Source organism: Oncorhynchus nerka, linkage group LG2 (genome assembly GCF_034236695.1).
Source record: "Oncorhynchus nerka isolate Pitt River linkage group LG2, Oner_Uvic_2.0, whole genome shotgun sequence".
Classification (NCBI taxonomy): Eukaryota; Metazoa; Chordata; class Actinopteri; order Salmoniformes; family Salmonidae; genus Oncorhynchus; species Oncorhynchus nerka.
Genome location: NC_088397.1, coordinates 61348433 through 61374597, shown reverse-complemented (window position 1 = coordinate 61374597; position 26165 = coordinate 61348433). Strand labels below are relative to the sequence as shown.

At 48.2% G+C, this 26165-nt stretch overlaps 1 protein-coding gene across 4 annotated transcripts in view; it reads right to left on the bottom strand.

Moving 5' to 3' along the window:
• Window positions 1-26165, bottom strand: part of foxp4 (forkhead box P4) — a 239960-nt gene that overhangs the window by 56141 nt on the left and 157654 nt on the right. For all 4 annotated transcript variants that reach the window (XM_065000782.1, XM_065000783.1, XM_065000786.1 and 1 more), the window contains exon 5: window positions 25474-25566. In XM_065000782.1, the coding sequence (XP_064856854.1) occupies window positions 25474-25566 (93 nt within the window). The remainder of the gene's footprint in view (window positions 1-25473; window positions 25567-26165) is intronic.

Sequence of the window (26165 nt, the reverse complement as noted above, 5' to 3'; positions counted from 1 at the left end):
TGGAGGGAGGAGATGAAGGGATGGAGGCAAGGGATGATGAGGCAAGGAGGGAGGGATGGATGGAGGCAAGGAGGGAAGGGATGGAGGGAGGAGGTGAAGGGATGGAGGCAAGGAGGGAAGGGATGGAGGCAAGGAGGGAAGGGATGGAGGAGGAGATGAAGGGGTAGAGGGAGGAGGTGAGGGGATGGAGGCAAGGAGGGAAGGGATGGAGGGAGGAGGTGAAGGGATGGAGGCAAGGAGGAAAGGGATGGAGGCAAGGAGGGGAAGGGATGGAGGCAAGGAGGGAAGGGATGGAGGGAGGAGGGAAGGGATGGAGGGAGGGAGGAGATGAAGGGGTAGAGGGAGGAGGTGAGGGTATGGAGGCAAGGAGGGAAGGGATGGAGGGAGGAGATGAAGGGGTGGAGGGAGGAGATTAAGTGATGGAGGCAAGGGATGGAGGCAAGGAGGGAAGGGATGGAGGCAAGGAGGGAAGGGATGGAGGCAAGGAGGGAAGGGATGGAGGGAGGAGGTGAAAGGATGGAGGCAAGGAGGGAAGGGATGGAGATGCAAGGAGGGAAGGGATGGAGGGAGGAGGTGAAGGGATGGAGGCAAGGAGGGAAGGGATGGAGGCAAGGAGGGAAGGGATGGAGGGAGGAGATGAAGGGTAGAGGGAGGAGGTGAGGGGATGGAGGCAAGGAGGGAAGGGATGGAGGGAGGAGGTGAAGGGATGGAGGCAAGGAGGGAAGGGATGGAGGCAAGGAGGGAAGGATGGAGGCAAGGAGAAAAAGGATGGAGGCAAGGAGGGAAGGGATGGAGGCAAGGAGGGAAGGGATGGAGGGAGAGATGAAGGGGTAGAGGGAGGAGGTGAAGAGATGGAGGCAAGGATGGAGGGAGGAGATAAAGGGGTAGAGGGAGGAGGTGAAGGGATGGAGGCAAGGAGGAGGAGATGAAGGGGTAGAGGGAGGAGGTGAGGGGATGGAGGCAAGGAGGGAAGGGATGGAGGGAGGAGATGAAGGGATGGAGGCAAGGAGGGGAAGGGATGGAGGCAAGGAGGGAAGGGATGGAGGCAAGGAGGAAGGGATGGAGGCAAGGAGGAAGGCATGGAGGCAAGGAGGGAAGGGATGGAGGGAGGAGGTGAAGGGGTAGAGGGAGGAGGTGAGGGATGGAGGCAAGGAGGGAAGGGATGGAGGGAGGAGGAGGAAGGATGGAGGCATGGAGGGGAGGATGGAGGCAAGGAGGAAGGGATGGAGGCAAGGAGGAAAGGATGGAGGCAAGGAGGGAAGGGATGGAGGCAAGGAGGAAAGGGATGATGGAGGCAAGGAGGGAAGGATGGAGGCAAGGAGGGAAGGGATGGAGGGAGGAGATGAAGGGGTAGAGGGAGGAGGTGAAGGATGGAGGCAAGGAGGAAGGGATGGAGGCAAGGAGGGAAGGGATGGAGGGAGGAGGTGAAGGGGTGGAGGGAGGAGGTGAGGGGATGGAGGGAAGGAGGGAAGGGATGGAGGGAGGAGGTGAAGGGATGGAGGCAAGGAGAGAAGGGATGGAGGCAAGGAGGGAAGGGATGGAGGCAAGGAGGAAAGGGATGGAAGGAAGGAGGAAGGGATGGAGGCAAGGAGGAAGGGATGGAGGGAGGAGGGAAGGATGGAGGAGGGAGAAGATGAAGGGGTAGAGGAGGAGGTGATGGGTATGGAGGCAAGGAGGGAAGGGATGGAGGGAGGAGATGAAGGGGTGGGAGGGAGGAGATGAAGGGGTAGAGGGAGGAGATGAGGGGATGGAGGCAAGGAGGGAAGGGATGGAGGAGGAGATGAAGGGCTAGAGGGAGGAGGTGAAGGGATGGAGGGAGGAGATGAAGGGCTAGAGGGAGGAGGTGAAGGGATGGAGGCAAGGAGGGAAGGGATGGAGGGAGGAGGTGAAGGGATGGAGGCAAGGAGGGAAGGGATGGAGGCAAGGAGGGAAGGGATGGAGGGAGGAGGTGAAGGGATGGAGGCAAGGAGGGAAGGGATGGAGGCAAGGGATGGAGGGAGGAGGAGGGGGATGGAGGCATGGAGGGAGGAGGTGAGGGGATGGAGGCAAGGAGGGAAGGGATGGAGGGAGGAGGGAAGGGATGGAGGCATGGAGGAGGGAAGGGATGGAGGCAAGGAGGGAAGGGATGGAGGCAAGAAGGAAAGGGATGGAGGCAAGGAGGGAAGGGAAGATGGAGGATGAAGGGATGGAGGCAAAGAGGAAGGGATGGAGGGAGGAGATGAAGGGAAGTATGAGGGAGGAGGTGAGGGATGGAGGCAAGGAGGGAAGGGATGGAGGGAGGAGGAGTGAAGGGATGGAGGGAGGAGATGAAGGGATGGAGGCAAGGAAGGAATGGAGGGAGGGAGGAGGTGAAGGGATGGAGGGAGGAGATGAAGGGGAGGGAGGAGGAGAAGGGATGGAGGCAAGGAGGAATAGATGGAGGGAGGAGATGAAGGGGTACAGGAGGAGGTGAAGGGATGGAGGCAAGGAGGGAAGGATGAGGAGGAGATGAAGGGGTAGAGGGAGGAGGTGAAGGGATGGAGGGAGGAGGTGAAGGGATGGAGGGAGGAGGTGAAGGGATGGAGGCAAGAAGGGAAGGGATGGAGGGAGGAGATGAAGGGGTAGAGGGAGGAGGTGAAGGGATGGAGGGAGGAGATGAAGGGATGGAGGCAAGGATGAGGGAAGGGATGGAGGGAGGAGATGAAGGGGGTGGGAGGCAAGGAGGGAAGAGATGGAGGGAGGAGGTGAAGGGATGGAGGGAGGAGATGAAGGGAGGGAGGGAGGTGAAGGGATGGAGGGAGGAGATGATGAAGGGGTAGAGGGAGGAGGTGAGGGCTGGAGGCAAGGAGGGAAGGGATGGAGGGAGGAGATAAAGGGGTAGAGGGAGGAGGTGAAGGGATGGAGGCAAGGAGGGAAGGGATGGAGGGAGGAGATGAAGGGGTGGAGGAGGAGATGAAGGGATGGAGGCAAGGAGGGAAGGGATGGAGGGAGGAGATGAAGGGGTGGAGGGAGGAGGTGAAGGGATGGAGGCAAGGAGGGAAGGGATGGAGGGAGGAGATGAAGGGTTGGAGGGAGGAGGTGAGGGGATGGAGGCAAGGAGGGAAGGGATGGAGGGAGGAGGTGAAGGGATGGAGGGAGGAGATGAAGGGATGGAGGCAAGGAGGGAAGGGATGGAGGGAGGAGATGAAGGGGTGGAGGCAAGGAGGGAAGAGATGGAGGGAGGAGGTGAAGGGATGGAGGGAGGAGATGAAGGGAGGGAGGAGGTGAAGGGATGGAGGGAGGAGATGAAGGGGTAGATGGAGGAGGTGAGGGTATGGAGGCAAGGAGGGAAGGGATGGAGGGAGGAGGTGAAGGGATGGAGGGAGGAGAGATGAAGGGATGGAGGCAAGGAGGGAAGGGATGGAGGGAGGAGATGAAGGGGTGGAGGCAAGGAGGGAAGAGATGGAGGGAGGAGGTGAAGGGATGGAGGGAGGAGATGAAGGGATGGAGGCAAGGAAGGAATGGAGGGAGGAGGTGAATGGATGGAGGGAGGAGATGAAGGGGTAGAGGGAGGAGGTGAAGGGATGGAGGCAAGGAGGGAGGAGATGAAGGGATGGAGGGAGGAGATGAAGGGATGGAGGCAAGATATGGAGGGAGGAGGTGAAGGGATGGAGGGAGGAGATGAAGGGATGGAGGCAAGGAGGGAAGGGATGGAGGGAGGAGATGAAGGGGTAGAGGAGGAGGTGAAGGGATGGAGGGAGGAAGGTGAAGAGATGGAGGCAAGGAGGGAAGGGATGGAGGGAAGGGATGGAGGCAAAGAGGGAAGGGATGGAGGGAGGAGATGAAGGGGTAGAGGGAGGAGGTGAGGGTATGGAGGCAAGGAGGGAAGGGATGGAGGGAGGAGGTGAAGGGATGGAGGGAGGAGATGAAGGGATGGAGGCAAGGAGGGAAGGGATGGAGGGAGGAGATGAAGGGGTGGAGGCAAGGAGGGAAGAGATGGAGGGAGGAGGTGAAGGGATGGAGGGAGGAGATGAAGGGATGGAGGCAAGGAAGGAATGGAGGGAGGGAGGAGGTGAAGGGATGGAGGGAGGAGATGAAGGGGTAGAGGGAGGAGGTGAAGGGATGGAGGCAAGGAGGGAATAGATGGAGGGAGGAGATGAAGGGGTACAGGGAGGAGGTGAAGGGATGGAGGCAAGGAGGGAAGGGATGGAGGGAGGAGATGAAGGGGTAGAGGGAGGAGGTGAAGGGATGGAGGGAGGAGGTGAAGGGATGGAGGGAGGAGGTGAAGGGATGGAGGCAAGAAGGGAAGGGATGGAGGAGATGAAGGGGTAGAGGGAGGAGGTGAAGGGATAGAGGCAAGGAGGGAATGGATGGAGGGAGGAGATAAAGGGGTAGAGGGAGGAGGTGAAGGGATGGAGGCAAGGAGGGAAGGGATGGAGGGAGGAGATGAAGGGGTGGAGGGAGGAGATGAAGGGATGGAGGCAAGGAGGGAAGGGATGGAGGGAGGAGATGAAGGGGTGGAGGGAGGAGGTGAAGGGATGGAGGCAAGGAGGGAAGGGATGGAGGGAGGAGATGAAGGGTTGGAGGGAGGAGGTGAAGGGATGGAGGCAAGGAGGGAGGAGATGAAGGGATGGAGGGAGGAGATGAAGGGATGGAGGCAAGATATGGAGGGAGGATGTGAAGGGATGGAGGGGAGGAGATGAAGGGATGGAGGCAAGGAGGGAAGGGATGGAGGGAGGAGATGAAGGGGTAGAGGGAGGAGGTGAAGGGATGGAGGGAGGAGGTGAAGAGATGGAGGCAAGGAGGGAAGGGATGGAGGGAAGGGATGGAGGCAAAGAGGGAAGGGATGGAGGGGAGAATGAAGGGGTAGAGGAGGAGGTGAGGGATGGAGGCAAGGAGGAAGGGATGGAGGGGAGGAGGTGAAGGGATGGAGGAGGAGATGAAGGGATGGAGGCAAGGAGGGAAGGGATGGAGGGAGGAGATGAAGGGGTGGAGGCAAGGAGGGGAAGAGATGGAGGGAGGAGGTGAAGGGATGGAGGGAGGAGATGAAGGGATGGAGGCAAGGAAGGAATGGAGGGAGGGAGGAGGTGAAGGGATGGAGGGAGGAGATGAAGGGGTAGAGGAGGAGGTGAAGGGATGGAGGCAAGGAGGGAATAGATGGAGGGAGGAGATGAAGGGGTACAGGGAGGAGGTGAAGGGATGGAGGCAAGGAGGGAAGGGATGGAGGGAGGAGATGAAGGGGTAGAGGGAGGAGGGAAGGGATGGAGGGAGGAGGTGAAGGGATGGAGGGAGGAGGTGAAGGGATGGAGGCAAGAAGGAAGGGATGGAGGAGATGAAGGGGTAGAGGGAGGAGGTGAAGGGATAGAGGCAAGGAGGGAATGGATGGAGGGAGGAGATAAAGGGGTAGAGGGAGGAGGTGAAGGGATGGAGGCAAGGAGGGAAGGGATGGAGGGAGGAGATGAAGGGGTGGAGGGAGGAGATGAAGGGATGGAGGCAAGGAGGGAAGGGATGGAGGGAGGAGATGAAGGGGTGGAGGGAGGAGGTGAAGGGATGGAGGCAAGGAGGGAAGGGATGGAGGGAGGAGATGAAGGGGTTGGAGGGAGGAGGTGAGGGATGGAGGCAAGGAGGGAAGGGATGGAGGGAGGAGGTGAAGGGATGGAGGGAGGAGATGAAGGGATGGAGGCAAGGAGGGAAGGGATGGAGGGAGGAGATGAAGGGGTGGAGGCAAGGAGGGAAGAGATGGAGGGATGAGGTGAAGGGATGGAGGGAGGAGATGAAGGGAGGGAGGAGGTGAAGGGATGGAGGGAGGAGATGAAGGGGTAGAGGGAGGAGGTGAGGGTATGGAGGCAAGGAGGGAAGAGATGGAGGGAGGAGGTGAAGGGATGGAGGAGGAGATGAAGGGATGGAGGCAAGGAAGGAATGGAGGGAGGGAGGAGGTGAAGGGATGGAGGGAGGAGGTGAAGGGGTGGAGGGAGGAGATGAAGGGGTGGAGGGAGGAGGTGAAGGGGTGGAGGGAGGAGGTGAAGGGGTGAGGTGAAGGGGTGGAGGGAGGAGATGAAGGGATGGAGGGAGGAGGTGAAGGGATGGAGGGAGGAGATTAAGGGATGGAGGCAAGGAGGGAAGGGATGGAGGGAGGAGGTGAAGGGATGGAGGGAGGAGGTGAAGGGGTGGAGGGAGGAGATGAAGGGATGGAGGGAGGAGGTGAAGGGGTGGAGGGAGGAGGTGAAGGGGTGGAGGGGGAGGAGGTGAGGGTATGGAGGCAAGGAGGGAAGGGATGGAGGGAGGAGATGAAGGGGTGAAGGGGTGGAGGGAGGAGGTGAAGGGGTGGAGGGTGGAGGGATGAGGTGAAGGGGTGAGGTGAGAAGGGGTGAGGTGAAGGGGTGGAGGGGGAGGTGAAGGGGTGGAGGGAGGAGGTGAAGGGGTGGAGGGAGGAGATGAAGGGGCGGAGGGAGGAGGTGAAGGGGTGAGGTGAAGGGGTGGAGGGATGAGGTGAAGGGGTGAGGTGAAGGGGTGGAGGGAGGAGGTGAAGGGGTGAGGTGAAGGGGTGGAGGGAGGAGGTGAAGGGGTGAGGTGAAGGGGTGGAGGGAGGAGGTGAAGGGGTGGAGGGAGGAGGTGAAGGGGTGGAGGGAGGAGGTGAAGGGGTGAGGTGAAGGGGTGGAGGGAGGAGGTGAAGGGGTGGAGGGAGGAGGTGAAGGGGTGGGAGAGGAAAGGCAGAGGGAGAGAGAAAGATAGAAAGAGGCAGAGCGAGAGAGAGAGGAGGGGTGGAAAAATAAACTAAATATACATTTTTCTATTGGAGAGCGAGTGGTGGCCAACGAGTCTTTGAACAGAGAGGAGGAACTCACAGGAACGCCACCGAGGTCACTTCCTTCCAGAATGGGTATCTGGGAGGTAGGGTGTGCGTGTGTGTTTAGGGAGGCAGGCAGAGGGTCACTATGTCAGCACTACAGGCATTTTTTCCCAGAGAGAGAAGAGAAGAAAAATAAATCTGATCTGCCAGTTACAATGTTCCACCGCTTGTTCTCTTGACATCTGTCACAACTGCACACTCAACAACCTTCTCATAGACCCGCACCAAGCCAAATACACTTTAGTGTCTACAGCTAGGTACAGAATATTTGATTGACCATGTAACTAGGGCCGGAGTTTTTCCTATTTCAGTCATTTGGTCATGATCAGGAAAAACTCTAGGCCTTGTCTGTAGCTCTTGCTGTTTGAAGCTCTCTAGCACTGTTCCAACACTTTCCCTCTCTCTTGGTCCATCTCTTCTCCTCCCTGGTCTGTCCGTTTCATGTCCCTCCTCTACCCTGTCCCTCCCTCTATCTCACCCTCTCTCTCCAGAGACATGGTAGTGGTTCTTTAACACATTGTGTGTGTGTTCTGTTTACATTAGCCGCGGCTGAGTGGCCAAAGCTAGCGCAGTAACAGGCTGTCAATGTGATTTATGAGCACATCACACACTGTCTGAGCCTGCCAGTCACCCACACACGCGCGCGCACACACACAACATACACACACACACACGGTCCCAAATGGCTAGTGTGACAGACAGAGTCACTTCATCAAGCTGACTTCTGACCAGCCCAATGCACCACTCACAAACACGTACGCAAACACACACTCTTTCAGCATCACTTCTACACAGAAAAGAGCGAGTGGAACAATCAGAGAATAGAGAAGAGGTCAAAAAGTCACAGTCATCGATGCACAAACACTCAAAAAGGCACAGGGGAGATTTTTTTATTTTTTATCCTACTCTCTCTCTCCATCCCTCTCTCTCTCCATCCATCCCTCTCTCTCCATCCCTCTCTCTCTCCATCCCCCTCTCTCTCTCCATCCCCCTCTCTCTCCATCCCTCTCTCTCTCCATCCCTCTCTCTCTCCATCCCTCTCTCTCTCCATCCCCCTCTCTCTCCATCCCTCTCTCTCTGCATCCCTCTCTCTCTCCATCCATCCCTCTCTCTCTCCATCCCTCTCTCTCTCCATCCCCCTCTCTCCATCCCTCTCTCTCTGCATCCCTCTCTCTCATCCATCCATCCCTCTCTCTCTCCATCCCTCTCTCCCCTCTCCATCCCCTCTCTCTCTCCATCCCTCTCTCTCTCCATCCCTCTCTCTCTCCATCCCTCTCTCTCCATCCCTCTCCATCCCCCTCTCTCTCCATCCCTCTCTCTCCATCCCTCTCTCTCTCATCCCTCTCTCTCCATCCCTCTCTCTCCATCCCTCTCTCTCCATCCCTCTCTCTCTCCATCCCTCTCTCTCTCCATCCCCTCTCTCTCCATCCCCCTCTCTCTCCATCCCCCCATCCTCTCCATCCCTCTCTCTCTCCATCCCTCTCTCTCTCCATCCCTCTCTCTCCATCCCTCTCTCTCTCCATCCCTCTCTCTCCCATCCCTCTCTCTCCATCCCCTCTCTCTCCATCCCTCTCTCTCTCCATCCCTCTCTCTCTCCATCCCCTCTCTCTCCATCCCCCTCTCTCTCCATCCCTCTCTCTCTCCATCCCCCTCTCTCTCCATCCCTCTCTCTCTCCATCTCTCTCTCTCCATCTCTCTCTCCATCCCATCCCTCCTCTCCTCCATCTCTCTCTCTCCATCCATCCCTCTCTCCATCTCTCCCATCCCTCTCTCTCTCCATCCCCCTCTCTCTCTATCTCTCTCTCCATCCCTCTCTCTCTCCATTTCCCCTCTCTCTCCATCTCTCTCTCTCCATCCCTCTCTCTCTCCCATCCCCCTCTCTCTCCATCTCTCTCTCCCCCTCTCTCTCCATCCCTCTCTCTCTCCACCTCTCTCTCCATCCCTCTCTCTCTCTCCATCCCCCTCTCTCTCCATCTCTCTCCATCCCCCTCTCTCTCTCCATCCTCTCTCCATCTCCATCCATCCCTCTCTCTCTCCATCTCTCTCTCTCCATCCCTCTCTCTCTCCATCCCCCTCTCTCTCCATCTCTCTCTCTCTCCATCCCTCTCTCTCTCCATCCCTCTCTCTCTCCATCTCTCTCCATCCCCCTCTCTCTCCATCTCTCTCTCTCTCCATCCCTCTCTCCATCTCTCTCTCCCATCCCTCTCTCTCTCCATCCCCCTCTCTCCATCCCTCTCTCTCCATCCCTCTCTCTCTCCATCTCTCTCTCCATCTCTCTCTCTCCCATCCCCCTCTCTCTCCATCCCTCTCTCTCTCCATCTCTCTCCATCCCCCTCTCTCCATCTCTCTCTCTCTCCATCCCTCTCTCTCTCCATCCCCTCTCTCTCCATCCCTCTCTCTCTCCATCCCTCTCTCCATCTCTCCATCCCCCTCTCTCTCCATCCCCCTCTCTCTCCATCCCCCTCTCTCTCCATCTCTCTCTCTCTCCATCCCTCTCTCTCTCCATCTCTCTCCATCCCCCCCTCTCTCCATCTCTCTCTCCATCCATCCCTCTCTCTCTCCATCCCTCTCTCTCTCGCCATCCCTCTCTCTCTCCATCCCCCTCTCTCTCCATCCCTCTCTCTCCATCCATCCCTCTCTCCATCCCTCTCTCTCTCTCTCTCCATCCCCCTCTCTCTCCCATCTCTCTCTCTCCCCCTCTCTCTCCATTCCCCTCTATCTCCACCCCTCTCTCTCTCTCCATCCCCCTCTCTCCCCATCTCTCTCTCTCCATCCCCTCTCTCTCCCCCATCTCTCTCTCTCTCTCCCATCCCCCTCTCTCTCCATCTCTCTCTTTCTCCATCCCTCTCTCTCTCTCCATCCCTCTCTCTCTCTCTCCCCTCTCTCCCCCCCCTCTCTCTCTCTCTCGCTCCCCCTCTCTCTCCATCCCTCCATCCCTCTCTCTCTCCATCTCTCTCTCTCCTCTCCATCCCCCTCTCTCTCCACCCCTCTCTCTCTCTCTCCCTCTCTCTCCATCCCTCCCTCTCTCCCTCTCTCCTTCTGGTGAATGACCAAAAGCGAACACAGAGCTTTTCCTCATTTAATCACATCTTTCCATCCATCTGATTTATCCATTGTTATAAGAACTACTAATAAGAATAAATATCATAAATTACTAATTAAGTTCTCATCTGTGTACTACAGTACATAGGGGGTGCCTATCCCCTAGGCACATCCCCTATCCCCTAGGCACTTCCCATATCCCCTAGGCACTTCCCATATCCCCTAGGCACATCCCCTATCCCATAGGCACTTCCCATATCCCCTAGGCACTTCCCATATCCCTAGGCACTTCCACTATCCCCTATCCCCTTCCCCTATCTCCTAGGTACTTCCCCTATCCACTAGGCACTTCCTCTATCCCCTAGACACTTCCCCTATCCCCTAGACATTTCCCCTATCCCCTAGGCACTTCCCCTATCCCCTAGGCACTTCCCCTATCCCCTAGGCACTTCCTCTATCGCCTAGACATTTCCCCTATCCCCTAGACACTTCCCCTATCCCCTAGACACTTCCCCTATCCCCTAGGCACTTCCTCTATCCCCTAGACACTTCCCCAGCTATCCCCTAGACACTTCCCTATCCCCTAGACATTTCCCCTATCCCCTAGACACTTCCCTATCCCCTATACACTTCCCCTATCCCTATCCCCTAGGCACTTCCCCTATCCCCTAGACAATTCCCCTATCCCCTTCCCTATCCCCTAGGCACTTCCCCATCCCCTAGGCACTTCCCCTATCCTCTAGGCACTTCCCCTATCCCCTAGACAATTCCCCTATCCCCTAGACACTTCCCCCTATCCCCTTTCCCTATCCCCTAGGCACTTCCCCTATCCCCTAGACACTTCCCCTATCCCCTAGACAATTCCCCTATCCCCTAGACACTTCCCCTATCCCCTTTCCCCCTATCCCCTAGGCACTTCCCTATCCCCTAGGCACTTCCCCTATCCCCTAGACAATTCCCCATATCCCATAGACACTTCCCCCTATCCCCTTTCCCTATCCCCTAGGCACTTCCCCAATATCCCCTAGACAAATCCCAATATGCACATCCCCAACATAGACACTTCCCCTATCCCCTTTCCCTATCCCCTAGGCACTTCCCCTATCCCCTAGACAATTCCCTATCCCCATGTTTTAGACACTTCCCCTGCACTGGGGGTCCCCTTCCCCTATCCCCTAGACATTTTCCCTATCCCCATAGACACTTCCCAGCTGCACTATCCCCTAGACACTTCCCCTATCCCCTAGACACTTCCCAGATCATATCCCTATCCCCATAGGCACTTCCAGCTGCATCCCCATGTTTTAGGCACTATCCCAGCTGCACTGACATGTTTTAAATAAGAGTCCCCAATATCCCCGCCAACATGTTTTAGGCACTTGTATAGGACCCACAGCTGCACTGGGGAGTCCCAACATGTTTTAAATAAGAGTACAGATCATAGGCACTTCCCCCTATCCCCTGGGCACTTCCCCAATATCCCTGCAGGCACTTCCCTATCCTCTAGGCACTTGTATGGGACCCAGCCTATCCCCATGAAATAAGAGTCCAGATCCCCTGTAGACACTTCCTGCACTGGGATCCCCTTTTTAAATATCCCCTAGGCACTTCCCCAATATCCCAGGCACTTCCCAACATCCCCAGACAAAATTCCCTATCCCCTAGACACTTCAATATGCACAGCTGCACTGGGAGTCGCCAACATGTTTTAAATAAGAGTATCCCCAGCTGCAGACATTGTTCCCCTATCCCCAGACACTTTCCCCAATATCCCTGCCTGTTTTAAATAAGGATCCCCTAGGCACTTCCCCTATCCCCTAGGCACTTCCCCCTATCCCCTTGACACTTCCCCCTATCCCTTTCCCTATCCCAAGGCACTTTTAAATAAGAGTACAGATCATCCCCTAGACAGCTTCCCCATCCCCAGATAGACACTTCCCCCCTATCCCCTTTCCCTATCCCAGATCATTGTATGGCACTTCCCATCCCCATAGGCCAGTGGTATTCATGGGACAATATGCACAGCTGCACTGGGAGTCGCCAACATGTTTTAAATAAGAGTACAGATCATTGTATGGGACAATATGCACAGCTGCACTGGGAGTCGCCAACATGTTTTAAATAAGAGTACAGATCATTGTATGGGACAATATGCACAGCTGCACTGGGAGTCAGATCATTGCACAGCTGCACTGGGAGTCGCCAACATGTTTTAAATAAGAGTACAACATGTTTTAAATAAGAGTACAGATCATTGTATGGGACAATATGCACAGCTGCACTGGGGAGTCACTGGGAGTCAACATGTTTTAAATAAGAGTACAGATCATTGTATGGGACAATATGCACAGCTGCACTGGGAGTCGCCAACATGTTTTAAATAAGAGTACAGATCATTGTATGGGACAATATGCACAGCTGCACTGGGGTCGCCAACATGTTTTAAATAAGAGTACAGATCATTGTATGGGACAATATGCACAGCTGCACTGGGAGTCGCCAACATGTTTTAAATAAGAGTACAGATCATTGTATGGGACAATATGCACAGCTGCACTGGGAGTCGCCAACATGTTTTAAATAAGAGTACAGATCATTGTATGGGACAATATGCACAGCTGCACTGGGGTCGCCAACATGTTTTAAATAAGAGTACAGATCATTGTATGGGACAATATGCACAGCTGCACTGGGAGTCGCCAACATGTTTTAAATAAGAGTACAGATCATTGTATGGGACAATATGTTTTGTTTTAAATAAGAGTACAGATCATTGTATGGGACAATATGCACAGCTGCACTGGGAGTCGCCAACATGTTTTAAATAAGAGTACAGATCATTGTATGGGACAATATGCACAGCTGCACTGGGAGTCGCCAACATGTTTTAAATAAGAGTACAGATCATTGTCAGATCATTGTATGGGACAACATGTTTTAAATAAGAGTACAGATCATTGTATGGGACAATATGCACAGCTGCACTGGGAGTCGCCAACATGTTTTAAATAAGAGTACAGATCATTGTATGGGACAATATGCACAGCTGCACTGGGGTCGCCAACATGTTTTAAATAAGAGTACAGATCATTGTATGGGACAATATGCACAGCTGCACTGGGGTCGCCAACATGTTTTAAATAAGAGTACAGATCATTGTATGGGACAATATGCACAGCTGCACTGGGGAGTCACAGCCAACATGTTTTAAATAAGAGTACAGATCATTGTATGGGACAATATGCACAGCTGCACTGGGGTCGCCAACATGTTTTAAATAAGAGTACAGATCATTGTATGGGACAATATGCACAGCTGCACTGGGAGTCGCCAACATGTTTTAAATAAGAGTACAGATCATTGTATGGGACAATATGCACAGCTGCACTGGGAGTCGCCAACATAAGAGTACAGATTTTAAATAAGAGTTGTACAGATACAGATCATGTATGGGACAATATGCACAGCTGCACTGGGAGTCGCCAACATGTTTTAAATAAGAGTACAGATCATTGTATGGGACAATATGCACAGCTGCACTGGGGTCGCCAACATGTTTTAAATAAGAGTACAGATCATTGTATGGGACAATATGCACAGCTGCACTGGGAGTCGCCAACATGTTTTAAATAAGAGTACAGATCATTGTATGGGACAATATGCACAGCTGCACTGGGAGTCGCCAACATGTTTTAAATAAGAGTACAGATCATTGTATGGGACAATATGCACAGCTGCACTGGGTTTTAAATAAGAGTCAGATCATTGTATGGGACAACATGTTTTTAAATAAGAGTACAGATCATTGTATGGGACAATATGCACAGCTGCACTGGGAGTCGCCAACATGTTTTAAATAAGAGTACAGATCATTGTATGGGACAATATGCACAGCTGCACTGGGAGTTTTAAATAAGAGTACAACATGTTTTAAATAAGAGTACAGATCATTGTATGGGACAATATGCACAGCTGCACTGGGGGTCGCCAACATGTTTTAAATAAGAGTACAGATCATTGTATGGGACAATATGCACAGCTGCACTGGGAGTCGCCAACATGTTTTAAATAAGAGTACAGATCATTGTAAATAAGGGACAATATGCACAGCTGCACTGGGGGTGCAACATGTTTTAAATAAGAGTACAGATCATTGTATGGGACAATATGCACAGCTGCACTGGGGGTCGCCAACATGTTTTAAATAAGAGTACAGATCATTGTATGGGACAATATGCACAGCTGCACTGGGGGTCGCCAACATGTTTTAAATAAGAGTACAGATCATTGTATGGGACAATATGCACAGCTGCACTGGGGGTCGCCAACATGTTTTAAATAAGAGTACAGATCATTGTATGGGACAATATGCACAGCTGCACTGGGAGTCGCCAACATGTTTTAAATAAGAGTACAGATCATTGTTTTAATGGGACACATATGCACAGCTGCACTGGGAGTCGCCAACATGTTTTAAATAAGAGTACAGATCATTGTATGGGACAATATGCACAGCTGCACTGGGAGTCGCCAACATGTTTTAAATAAGAGTACAGATCATTGTATGGGACAATATGCACAGCTGCACTGGGAGTCGCCAACATGTTTTAAATAAGAGTACAGATCATTGTATGGGACAATATGCACAGCTGCACTGGGAGTCGCCAACATGTTTTAAATAAGAGTACAGATCATTGTATGGGACAATATGCACAGCTGCACTGGGAGTCGCCAACATGTTTTAAATAAGAGTACAGATCATTGTATGGGACAATATGCACAGCTGCACTGGGAGTCGCCAACATGTTTTAAATAAGAGTACAGATCATTGTATGGGACAATATGCACAGCTGCACTGGGAGTCGCCAACATGTTTTAAATAAGAGTACAGATCATTGTATGGGACAATATGCACAGCTGCACTGGGGTCGCCAACATGTTTTAAATAAGAGTACAGATCATTGTATGGGACAATATGCACAGCTGCACTGGGAGTCGCCAACATGTTTTAAATAAGAGTACAGATCATTGTATGGGACAATATGACAATGCATGCACATGTTTTAAATAAGCAGATCTGGGGGACAATATGCACAGCTGCACTGGGACATGTTTTAAATAAGAGTACAGATCATTGTATGGGACAATATGCACAGCTGCACTGGGAGTCGCCAACATGTTTTAAATAAGAGTACAGATCATTGTATGGGACAATATGCACAGCTGCACTGGGAGTCGCCAACATGTTTTAAATAAGAGTACAGATCATTGTATGGGACAATATGCACAGCTGCACTGGGAGTCGCCAACATGTTTTAAATAAGAGTACAGATCATTGTATGGGACAATATGCACAGCTGCACTGGGGTCGCCAACATGTTTTAAATAAGAGTACAGATCATTGTATGGGACAATATGCACAGCTGCACTGGGAGTCGCCAACATGTTTTAAATAAGAGTACAGATCATTGTATGGGACAATATGCACAGCTGCACTGGGAGTCGCCAACATGTTTTAAATAAGAGTACAGATCATTGTATGGGACAATATGCACAGCTGCACTGGGAGTCGCCAACATGTTTTAAATAAATAAGAGTACAGATCATTGTATGGGACAATATGCACAGCTGCACTGGGAGTCGCCAACATGTTTTAAATAAGAGTACAGATCATTGTATGGGACAATATGCACAGCTGCACTGGGAGTCGCCAACATGTTTTAAATAAGAGTACAGATCATTGTATGGGACAATATGCACAGCTGCACTGGGAGTCGCCAACATGTTTTAAATAAGAGTACAGATCATTGTATGGGACAATATGCACAGCTGCACTGGGAGTTTTAAATAAGAGTACGCATTGTATGGGACAACATGTTTTAAATAAGAGTACAGATCATTGTATGGGACAATATGCACAGCTGCACTGGGAGTCGCCAACATGTTTTAAATAAGAGTACAGATCATTGTATGGGACAATATGCACAGCTGCACTGGGAGTCGCCAACATGTTTTAAATAAGAGTACAGATCATTGTATGGGACAATATGCACAGCTGCACTGGGAGTCGCCAACATGTTTTAAATAAGAGTACAGATCATTGTATGGGACAATATGCACAGCTGCACTGGGAGTCGCCAACATGTTTTAAATAAGAGTACAGATCATTGTATGGGACAATGTACACAGCTGCACTGGGAGTCGCCAACATGTTTTAAATAAGGACAATATGCACAGCTGCACTGGGGAGTCGCCAACATGTTTTAAATAAGAGTACAGATCATTGTATGGGACAATATGCACAGCTGCACTGGGAGTCGCCAACATGTTTTAAATAAGAGTACAGATCATTGTATGGGACAATATGCACAGCTGCACTGGGAGTCGCCAACATGTTTTAAATAAGAGTACAGATCATTGTATGGGACAATATGCACAGCTGCACTGGGAGTCGCCAACATGTTTTAAATAAGAGTACAGATCATTGTATGGGACAATATGCACAGCTGCACTGGGGTCGCCAACATGTTTTAAATAAGAGTACAGATCATTGTATGGGACAATATGCACAGCTGCACTGGGGTCGCCAACATGTTTTAAATAAGAGTACAGATCATTGTATGGGACAATGTGCACTGGGGTCGCCAACATGTTTTAAATAAGGGAGATCAATATGCACAGCTGCACTGGGGTCGCCAACATGTTTTAAATAAGAGTACAGATCATTGTATGGGACAATATGCACAGCTGCACTGGGAGTCGCCAACATGTTTTAAATAAGAGTACAGATCATTGTATGGGACAATATGCACAGCTGCACTGGGAGTCGCCAACATGTTTTAAATAAGAGTACAGATCATTGTATGGGACAATATGCACAGCTGCACTGGGAGTCGCCAACATGTTTTAAATAAGAGTACAGATCATTGTATGGGACAATATGCACAGCTGCACTGGGAGTCGCCAACATGTTTTAAATAAGAGTACAGATCATTGTATGGGACAATATGCACAGCTGCACTGGGAGTCGCCAACATGTTTTAAATAAGAGTACAGATCATTGTATGGGACAATATGCACAGCTGCACTGGGAACATGTTTTAAATAAGAGTACAGATCATTGTAACATGTTTTAAATAAGAGTACAGATCATTGTATGGGACAATATGCACAGCTGCACTGGGAGCTGCACTGCCAACATGTTTTAAATAAGAGTACAGATCATTGTATGGGACAATATGCACAGCTGCACTGGGGAGTCGCCAACATGTTTTAAATAAGAGTACAGATCATTGTATGGGACAATATGCACAGCTGCACTGGGAGTCGCCAACATGTTTTAAATAAGAGTACAGATCATTGTATGGGACAATATGCACAGCTGCACTGGGAGTCGCCAACATGTTTTAAATAAGAGTACAGATCATTGTATGGGACAATATGCACAGCTGCACTGGGAGTCGCCAACATGTTTTAAATAAGAGTACAGATCATTGTATGGGACAATATGCACAGCTGCACTGGGAGTCGCCAACATGTTTTAAATAAGAGTACAGATCATTGTATGGGACAATATGCACAGCTGCACTGGGAGTCGCCAACATGTTTTAAATAAGAGTACAGATCATTGTATGGGACAATATGCACAGCTGCACTGGGGGTCGCCAACATGTTTTAAATAAGAGTACAGATCATTGTATGGGACAATATGCACAGCTGCACTGGGAGTCGCCAACATGTTTTAAATAAGAGTACAGATCATTGTATGGGACAATATGCACAGCTGCACTGGGAGTCGCCAACATGTTTTAAATAAGAGTACAGATCATTGTATGGGACTGCACAGCTGCACACTGGGGTCGCCAACATGTTTTAAATAAGAGTACAGATCATTGTATGGGACAATATGCACAGCTGCACTGGGAGTCGCCAACATGTTTTAAATAAGAGTACAGATCATTGTATGGGACAATATGCACAGCTGCACTGGGGGTTTTAAATAAGAGTACAGATCATTGTATGGGACAATAACATGTTTTTTTAAATAAGAGTACAGATCATTGTATGGGACAATATGCACAGCTGCACTGGGGGTCGCCAACATGTTTTAAATAAGAGTACAGATCATTGTATGGGACAATATGCACAGCTGCACTGGGGGTCGCCAACATGTTTTAAATAAGAGTACAGATCATTGTATGGGACAATATGCACAGCTGCACTGGGAGTCGCCAACATGTTTTAAATAAGAGTACAGATCATTGTATGGGACAATATGCACAGCTGCACTGGGGTCGCCAACATGTTTTAAATAAGAGTACAGATCATTGTATGGGACAATATGCACAGCTGCACTGGGAGTCGCCAACATGTTTTAAATAAGAGTACTGGGGAATCGCCAGAGTACAGATCATTGTATGATCATTGTAAATGGGACAATATGCACAGCTGCACTGGGAGTCGCCAACATGTTTTAAATAAGAGTACAGATCATTGTATGGGACAATATGCACAGCTGCACTGGGAGTCGCCAACATGTTTTAAATAAGAGTACAGATCATTGTATGGGACAATATGCACAGCTGCACTGGGAGTCGCCAACATGTTTTAAATAAGAGTACAGATCATTGTATGGGACAATCATGCACAGCTGCACTGGGAGTCGCCAACATGTTTTAAATAAGAGTACAGATCATTGTATGGGACAATATGCACAGCTGCACTGGGAGTCGCCAACATGTTTTAAATAAGAGTACAGATCATTGTATGGGACAATATGCACAGCTGCACTGGGAGTCGCCAACATGTTTTAAATAAGAGTACAGATCATTGTATGGGACAATATGCACAGCTGCACTGGGGTCGCCAACATGTTTTAAATAAGAGTACAGATCATTGTATGGGACAATATGCACAGCTGCACTGGGGGTCGCCAACATGTTTTAAATAAGAGTACAGATCATTGTATGGGACAATATGCACAGCTGCACTGGGGGTCGCCAACATGTTTTAAATAAGAGTACAGATCATTGTATGGGACAATATGCACAGCTGCACTGGGGGTCGCCAACATGTTTTAAATAAGAGTACAGATCATTGTATGGGACAATATGCACAGCTGCACTGGGAGTCGCCAACATGTTTTAAATAAGAGTACAGATCATTGTATGGGACAATATGCACAGCTGCACTGGGAGTCGCCAACATGTTTTAAATAAGAGTACAGATCATTGTATGGGACAATATGCACAGCTGCACTGGGAGTCGCCAACATGTTTTAAATAAGAGTACAGATCATTGTATGGGACAATATGCACAGCTGCACTGGGGGTCGCCAACATGTTTTAAATAAGAGTACAGATCATTGTATGGGACAATATGCACAGCTGCACTGGGAGTCGCCAACATGTTTTAAATAAGAGTACAGATCATTGTATGGGACAATATGCACAGCTGCACTGGGGGTCGCCAACATGTTTTAAATAAGAGTACAGATCATTGTATGGGACAATATGCCATTTTTTTTGAGGAAGACAATCAAATAAAACAATGTTTTTTGTATTTATTGGTTTCTATTCATTTTGATAGAGATTAAAATGATATTATTTGTTGATATACATTTGGGTGGAGTCGTGAGAAATTATGGCGGTAAAAATAAGTTTGAATACCACTGCCCTTCCCCTAAGTGTCTGCGGGTTTTTGTTTTTTCCTTTCAATTAAGACCTAGACAACCAAGTGAGGGGAGTTCCTTACTAATTATTGACCTTAATTCATCAATCAAGTACAAGGGTGCAGCGAAAACCCACAGACACTCTGCCCTCTGTGGAATGAGTTTGACACATGTGACCTAACCTCGATTTCCTGGGCACTTGATAAGCAGGTGACCTACATAGACCTATGTAACCTACCTGCCATACCCAATCTAACTAGTAGGTTGAGCACCGCCAGGCCTGGAGGTCCACAGCCCTGCTGCTTGTCCTTCTTCCTCTCAGTCCTGGGACACCAGGTGAGTGGAGACTCAGGCCAATCAATGTCATTAACCATTCAATTAACCACCAGCTAGCGAAGAAAACAAGCAGTATTGCGCTTCTGGAGGAATATCAATATGTCTGAGTTGGACTGTTGATGACTGTAAGGCATTGAGTTAGACTGTACAGCAGGCTTAGCTTTAGCTGAACACAGGAGATGATGCATGTCCACAACAGTGGGTATGGTGAACAATCACACATCAACTGTGGTGTGTGTGTGGTGTGTGTGTGTGTGTGTGTGTGTGTGTGTGTGTGTGTGTGTGTGTGTGTGTGTGTGTGTGTGTGTGTGTGTGTGGAAGTGTGTTTGTGACCAGTGTTTGCACTTGTCTGGTTGTTACAGGAAAACAAAACCGGAGACTCGGACAGGAGAAGGAAGAAAGAAAAAACAGCATCAGACACGGTCTCTACATGCAAGTCAACCACAACTGGTTTGCTTTGGTCACGGTTGAGTTGGCTGACCGCTGTAGGCGAGGGGGGAGAGGGTCCACAGGGAGAGGGGGATCAGGGATGAGAGAGGAGGAAAGGATGGCGGGAGGGAGAAAGGAGGGATGATCTAGGGCGAACCTCCTCGTGCAATTCCCACAATGATCTCTGGAGTCCATGAGCTCTCTAGAAGCCTGTCTCTGTTTCCTACCTGCTCTTTTCTCCTTCTTTCTCTCTCTCTTTCTCCCTCTTTCTCTGTCACTTCTCTCTCGCTCTCTCCCTCCCTCTTTCTCTCTCACTTCTCTCTCTCTTTCTCCCTCTTTCTCTCTCTCTCACTTCTCTCTCTCTTTCTCCCTCTTTCTCTCTCACTTCTCTCTCTCCCTCCCTCTTTCTCTCTCACTTCTCTCTCTCTTTCTCCCTCTTTCTCTCTCTCTCACTTTTCTCTTTCTCTCTCACTTCTCCTTTCCTCTGTTACTGTCACATCCCTCCTCTACTTTCTGAAAAATGGATGACGAGTGTGTGTTTGTATGTGGAGAGTGTGTGTGTGTGTGTGTGTGTGTGTGTTTGTATGTGTGAGAGTGTGTGTGTTTGTGATAAAATCACTATATTATTGTTGTCTTAGACACCTCTGACAACTGATAACCAATGACCCCTCAAAAAAATGAGGCACTCAGCAAATTTCGGGTCTTCTGAGCAGAAACTTGAACGATGTGAAAATTCTGTGCAACTTCCAGCGCAAGTTTACTGTGAATATTGAGGCTGCACCTGCTAGAGGTTGACCGATGAATCAGAATGACCGATTAATTAGGGCCGATTTCAGGTGTTCATAACATTCGGTAATCTGCATTTTTGGACATCGATCATGGTCGATTACATTGCACTCCACGAGGAGACTGTGTGGCAGGCTGACTACCTGTTATGCGAGTGCAGCAAGGAGCCACGGTAAGGTGCTAGCTAGCATTAAACGTATCTTATAAAAACAATCAGTCTTAACCTCTTGAACCTATAAGGGCGCTGTGTCATTATTGGATAAAAAGACGTGCCCGTTTTAAGCGCAATATTTTGTCACGAAAAGATGCTCGACTATGCATGGAATTGACAGCCTTGGAAAGACACAACTCTGACGTCTCCAAAACTGCAAAGATATTATCTGTGCGTGCCCCAGAACTAATGCAACAGGCGAAACCAAGATGATGTTTCATTCAGGAAATGCCCCGGATTCTGAAGGCGCTGTGTTCCAATGTCTCCTTATATGGCTGTGAATGCGCCAGGAATGAGCCTGCGCTTTCTGTATATTCCCCCGAGGTGTCTGCAGCATTGTGACGTGTTTGTAGGCATATCATTGGAAGATTGACCATAAGAGACTACATTTACCTGGTGTCCCGCCCGGTGTCATGTGTGCGTAATCAGTAAGTCCATGCGCGTTCCATTTCTTCAGAATTGAAAGTAAACTGCCACGATGGATTTTATCGTCGATAGATATGTGAAAAACACCTTGAGGATTGATTCTAAACATCGTTTGCCATGTTTCTGTCGATATTATGGAGTTAATTTGGAAAAATGACTTATTATTATTATTTTTTCCTTACCCAAACGCGATGAACAAAACGGAGCGATTAGTCGACACAAATAATATTTTTTGTAAAAACTGAACATTTGCTATCTAACAGAGTCTCCTCATTGAAAACATCTGAAGTTCTTCAAAGGTAAATTATTTTATTTGAATGCTTTTATGTTTTTTTGTGGAAAATGTTGCATGCTGAATTCTAGGCTTAATGCAATGCTAGGCTATCAATACTCTTACACAAATGCTTGTTTAGCTATGGTTCAAAAGCATATTTTGGAAATCTGAGATGACAGTGTTGTTAACAAAAGGCTAAGCTTGAGAGCAAATAGATTAATTTCATTTCATTTGCGATTTTCATGAATAGTTAACGTTGTGTTATGCTAATGAGCTTGCTGATAGATTTACACAATCCTGGATACAGGGGTTTTTTCGTAGCTAAACGTGACGCAGAAAACGGAGCAATTTGTCCTAAACAAATAATCTTTCAGGAAAAACTGAACATTTGCTATCTGAGAGTCTCCTCATTGAAAACATCTGAAGTTCTTCAAAGGTAAATTATTTTATTTGAATGCTTTTATGTTTTTTTGTGTAAATGTTGCCTGCTGAATGCTAATGCTAAATGCTACGCTAAATGCTACGTTAGCCATCAATACTGTTACACAAATGCTTGTTTTGCAATGGTTGAGAAGCATATTTTGAAAATCTGAGATGACAGTGTTGTTAACAAAAGGCTAAGCTTGAGAGCAAATAGATTAATTTCATTTCATTTGCGATTTTCATAAATAGTTAACGTTGCGTTATGGTAATGAGCTTGAGGCTGTAGTCACGATACCGGATCCGGGATGGCTCGACGCAAGAAGTTAACATAATCACTAGTTAACTACACATGGTTGATGATATTACTAGTTTATCTAGCTTGTCCTGCGTTGCATATTATCGATGCGGTGCCTGTAAATTTATCATTGAATCACAGCATACTTCGCCAAACGGGTGATTTAACAAGCGCATTCGTGAAAAAAGCACTGTCGTTGCACCAATGTGTACCTAACCATAAACATCAACGCCTTTTTTTAAATCAATACACAAGTATATATTTTTAAACCTGCATATTTAGTTAATATTGCCTGCTAACATTAATTTATTTTAACTAGGTAAATTGTGTCACTTCTCTTGCAACAGAGTCAGGGTATATGCAGCAGTTTGGGCCGCCTGGCTCGTTGTGAACTGTGTGAAGACTATATCTTCCTAACAAAGACAGACAACTTCGCCTAATGGGGGATGATTTAACAAAAGCGCATTTGCGAAAAAAGCACAATCATTGCACGAATGTACCTAACCATAAACATAAATTCCTTGCTTAAAATCAATACACAGAAGTATATATTTTTAAACCTGCATATTTAGTTAAAAGAAATCCAGATTAGCAGGCAATATTAAACTAGGGAAATTGTGTCACTTCTCTTTCGTTCATTGCATGCAGAGTCAGGGTATATGCAACAGTTTGGGCTGCCTGGCTCATTGCGAACTAATTTGCCAGAAATTTACGTAATTATGACATAACATTGAAGGTTGTTCAATGTAACAGGAATATTTAGATTTATGGATGCCACCCGTTAAGATAAAATACGGAACGGTTCCGTATTTCACTGAAAGAATAAACATTTGTTTTCTAAATGATAGTTTCTGGATTTTCTGGATTTGACCATATTGACCTAAGGCTCGTATTTCTGTGTGTTATTATGTTATAATTAAGTCTATGATTTGATATTTGATAGAGCAGTCTGACTGAGCGGTGGTAGGCAGCAGCAGGCTCGTAAGCATTCATTCAAACAGCACCTCAGTGTGTTTGCCAGCAGCTCTTCCCTGTGCTTCAAGCATTTAGCTGTTTATGACTTCAAACCTATCAACACCCGAGATTAGGCTGGTGTAACCAATGTGAAATGGCTAGCTAGTTAGCAGGGTGCGCGCTAATAGCATTTCAATCGGTGACGTCACTCGCTCTGAGACCTTGAAGTAGTTGTTCACCTTGCTCTGCAAGAACCGTGGCTTTGGTGGAGCGATGGGTAATGATGCTTCGAGTGTGGCTGTTGTCGATGTGTTCCTGGTTCGAGCCCAGGTAGGGGCGAGGAGAGGGAACGGAAGCTATATACTGTTACACTGGCAATACTAAAGTGCCTATAAGAACATCCAATAGTCAAAGGTATATGAAATACAAATGGTAGAGAGAGAAATAGTTATATAATTCCTATAATAACAAAACCTAAAACTTCTTACCTGGGAATATTGAAGACTCATGTTTAAAGGAACCACCAGCTTTCATATGTTCTCATGTTCTGAGCAAGGAACTGAAACGTTAGCTTTTTTACATGGCACATATTGCACTTTTACTTTCTTCTCCAACACTTTGTTTTTGTGTATTATTTAAACCAAATTTAACATGTTTCATTATTTATTTGAGGCTAAATGGATTGTTATTGATGTATTATATTAAGTTAAAATAAAAGTGTTCATTCAGTATTGTTGTAATTGTCATTATTACAAATAAATAAATAAATAAAATCAGCCAATTAATCGGTATCGGCGTTGAAAAATCATAATTGGTCAACCTCTAGTACCCGCTTTAAGTTACAGTTTCAGACAGTGGTCAAGAAGACTACTGTGGCTATTTGATCATAATGTAATGCATTCCATCAAAAACAATGGAGAAAATGCATCCCATAACATTTGAACATGGAAATAGCTGTTATATCATTCAGCCTACAGTAGCAGCCAATGTGTGGTGTTCAATGTAGGTCTACATTCTATGACACTTTTGAAAAAACAAACATGTAGGGCTTGACATGAACCTGTTAATCCACTTGTCCTTCAGACAAGGAGGTGACTGAAAATGTTGTGTTGTTTGATGCAAAATAAAATGCATTACTATACCAATACCATTATTACAGAGAATCCGAATTGAACCAACACCACCCTCCCAACATAACCTCTATGACAGTAATCTGGTGTGATTGATGTGGATGCTCTTTGTTGTTACGTGTTGTGATGCTACTTGATCCCCCATGATCCCTGTTAGTGTGATTAAACCTTGCGGAGGTGTGTGTTGGCACCGTTCTCACCGACTGCGGGGGTTAATTGACAATTAAAAGTGTCAGACCCCTCTTATAGTGAGGCTACAACAGGATTTTACTTCATGCTTCACACACACACGCACACGCACACGCTCACACACACACACACACACACACGCTCGCATGCATGTAAATAAATACTTATGATGCATTAAGACAGAGCTCTCTGTGAGTAGGGTTTGGCATGGTGTGTTAGCAGAGAGAAATGTAAAGCCATATTCCATCACTACCATAATCCCTGTTTGGAAACGCAGAGTACACAACACAGAAATACAATAAGAGGACAGGAGGAAAGGAGAGAATGATAGGATAAGAGGACAGGGGATCGAGTAGAGGAGGTGAACACTCTGCCCCAGTGCAAACGCTCACCTCCTTGGGCCCTTATCCACAATCCCCTAACTCACGTGTTGGCCACTTCAACTGTGTACGCGTGTGCTTGTGAATGCACTTGATAACACCACTCAGTAGGGGTCTCACCTCTTTGGCTGCCTGCTTCCCAGCCTGCTGCTGCTGCTGAGTCAGAAGCTGAAGATGCAGCTGCTCCTGCTGCTTCTTATAGTACTCCTGTAGCTGGGGAGGGGAGGAAGGAGGGAAAAGAGGAGGGAAATTGATCAAAAGCCTCCTGTGACAGCAAACCCCTGGCCTAGCTGCAATAACACAAGGTACAATAGAGAGCAGTAAGACTGAGAAGGCGTGTGTGTTTATGTGATGTATAATCAGTTTCCACAACAACTAAAGCAGGTAGACAACATGTTATTGTAATGTGTATAGGTGTATAATGTGTATAGGTGTATAATGTGTATAGGTGTATAATGTGTATAAGTGTATAATGTGTATAAGTGTATAATGTGTATAGGTGTATAATGTGTATAGGTGTATAATGTGTATAAGTGTATAATGTGTATAAGTGTATAATGTGTATAAGGTGTATAATGTGTATAGGTGAATAATGTGTATAGGTGTATAATGTGTAGAAGTGTATAATGTGTATATGTGTATAATGTGTATAGGTGTATAATGTGTATAGGTGTATAATGTGTATAGGTGTATAATGTGTATAAGTGTATAATGTGTATAAGTGTATAATGTGTATAAGGTGTGTAATGTGTATAGGTGTATAATGTGTATAGGTGTATAATGTGTATAAGTGTATAATGTGTATAAGGTGT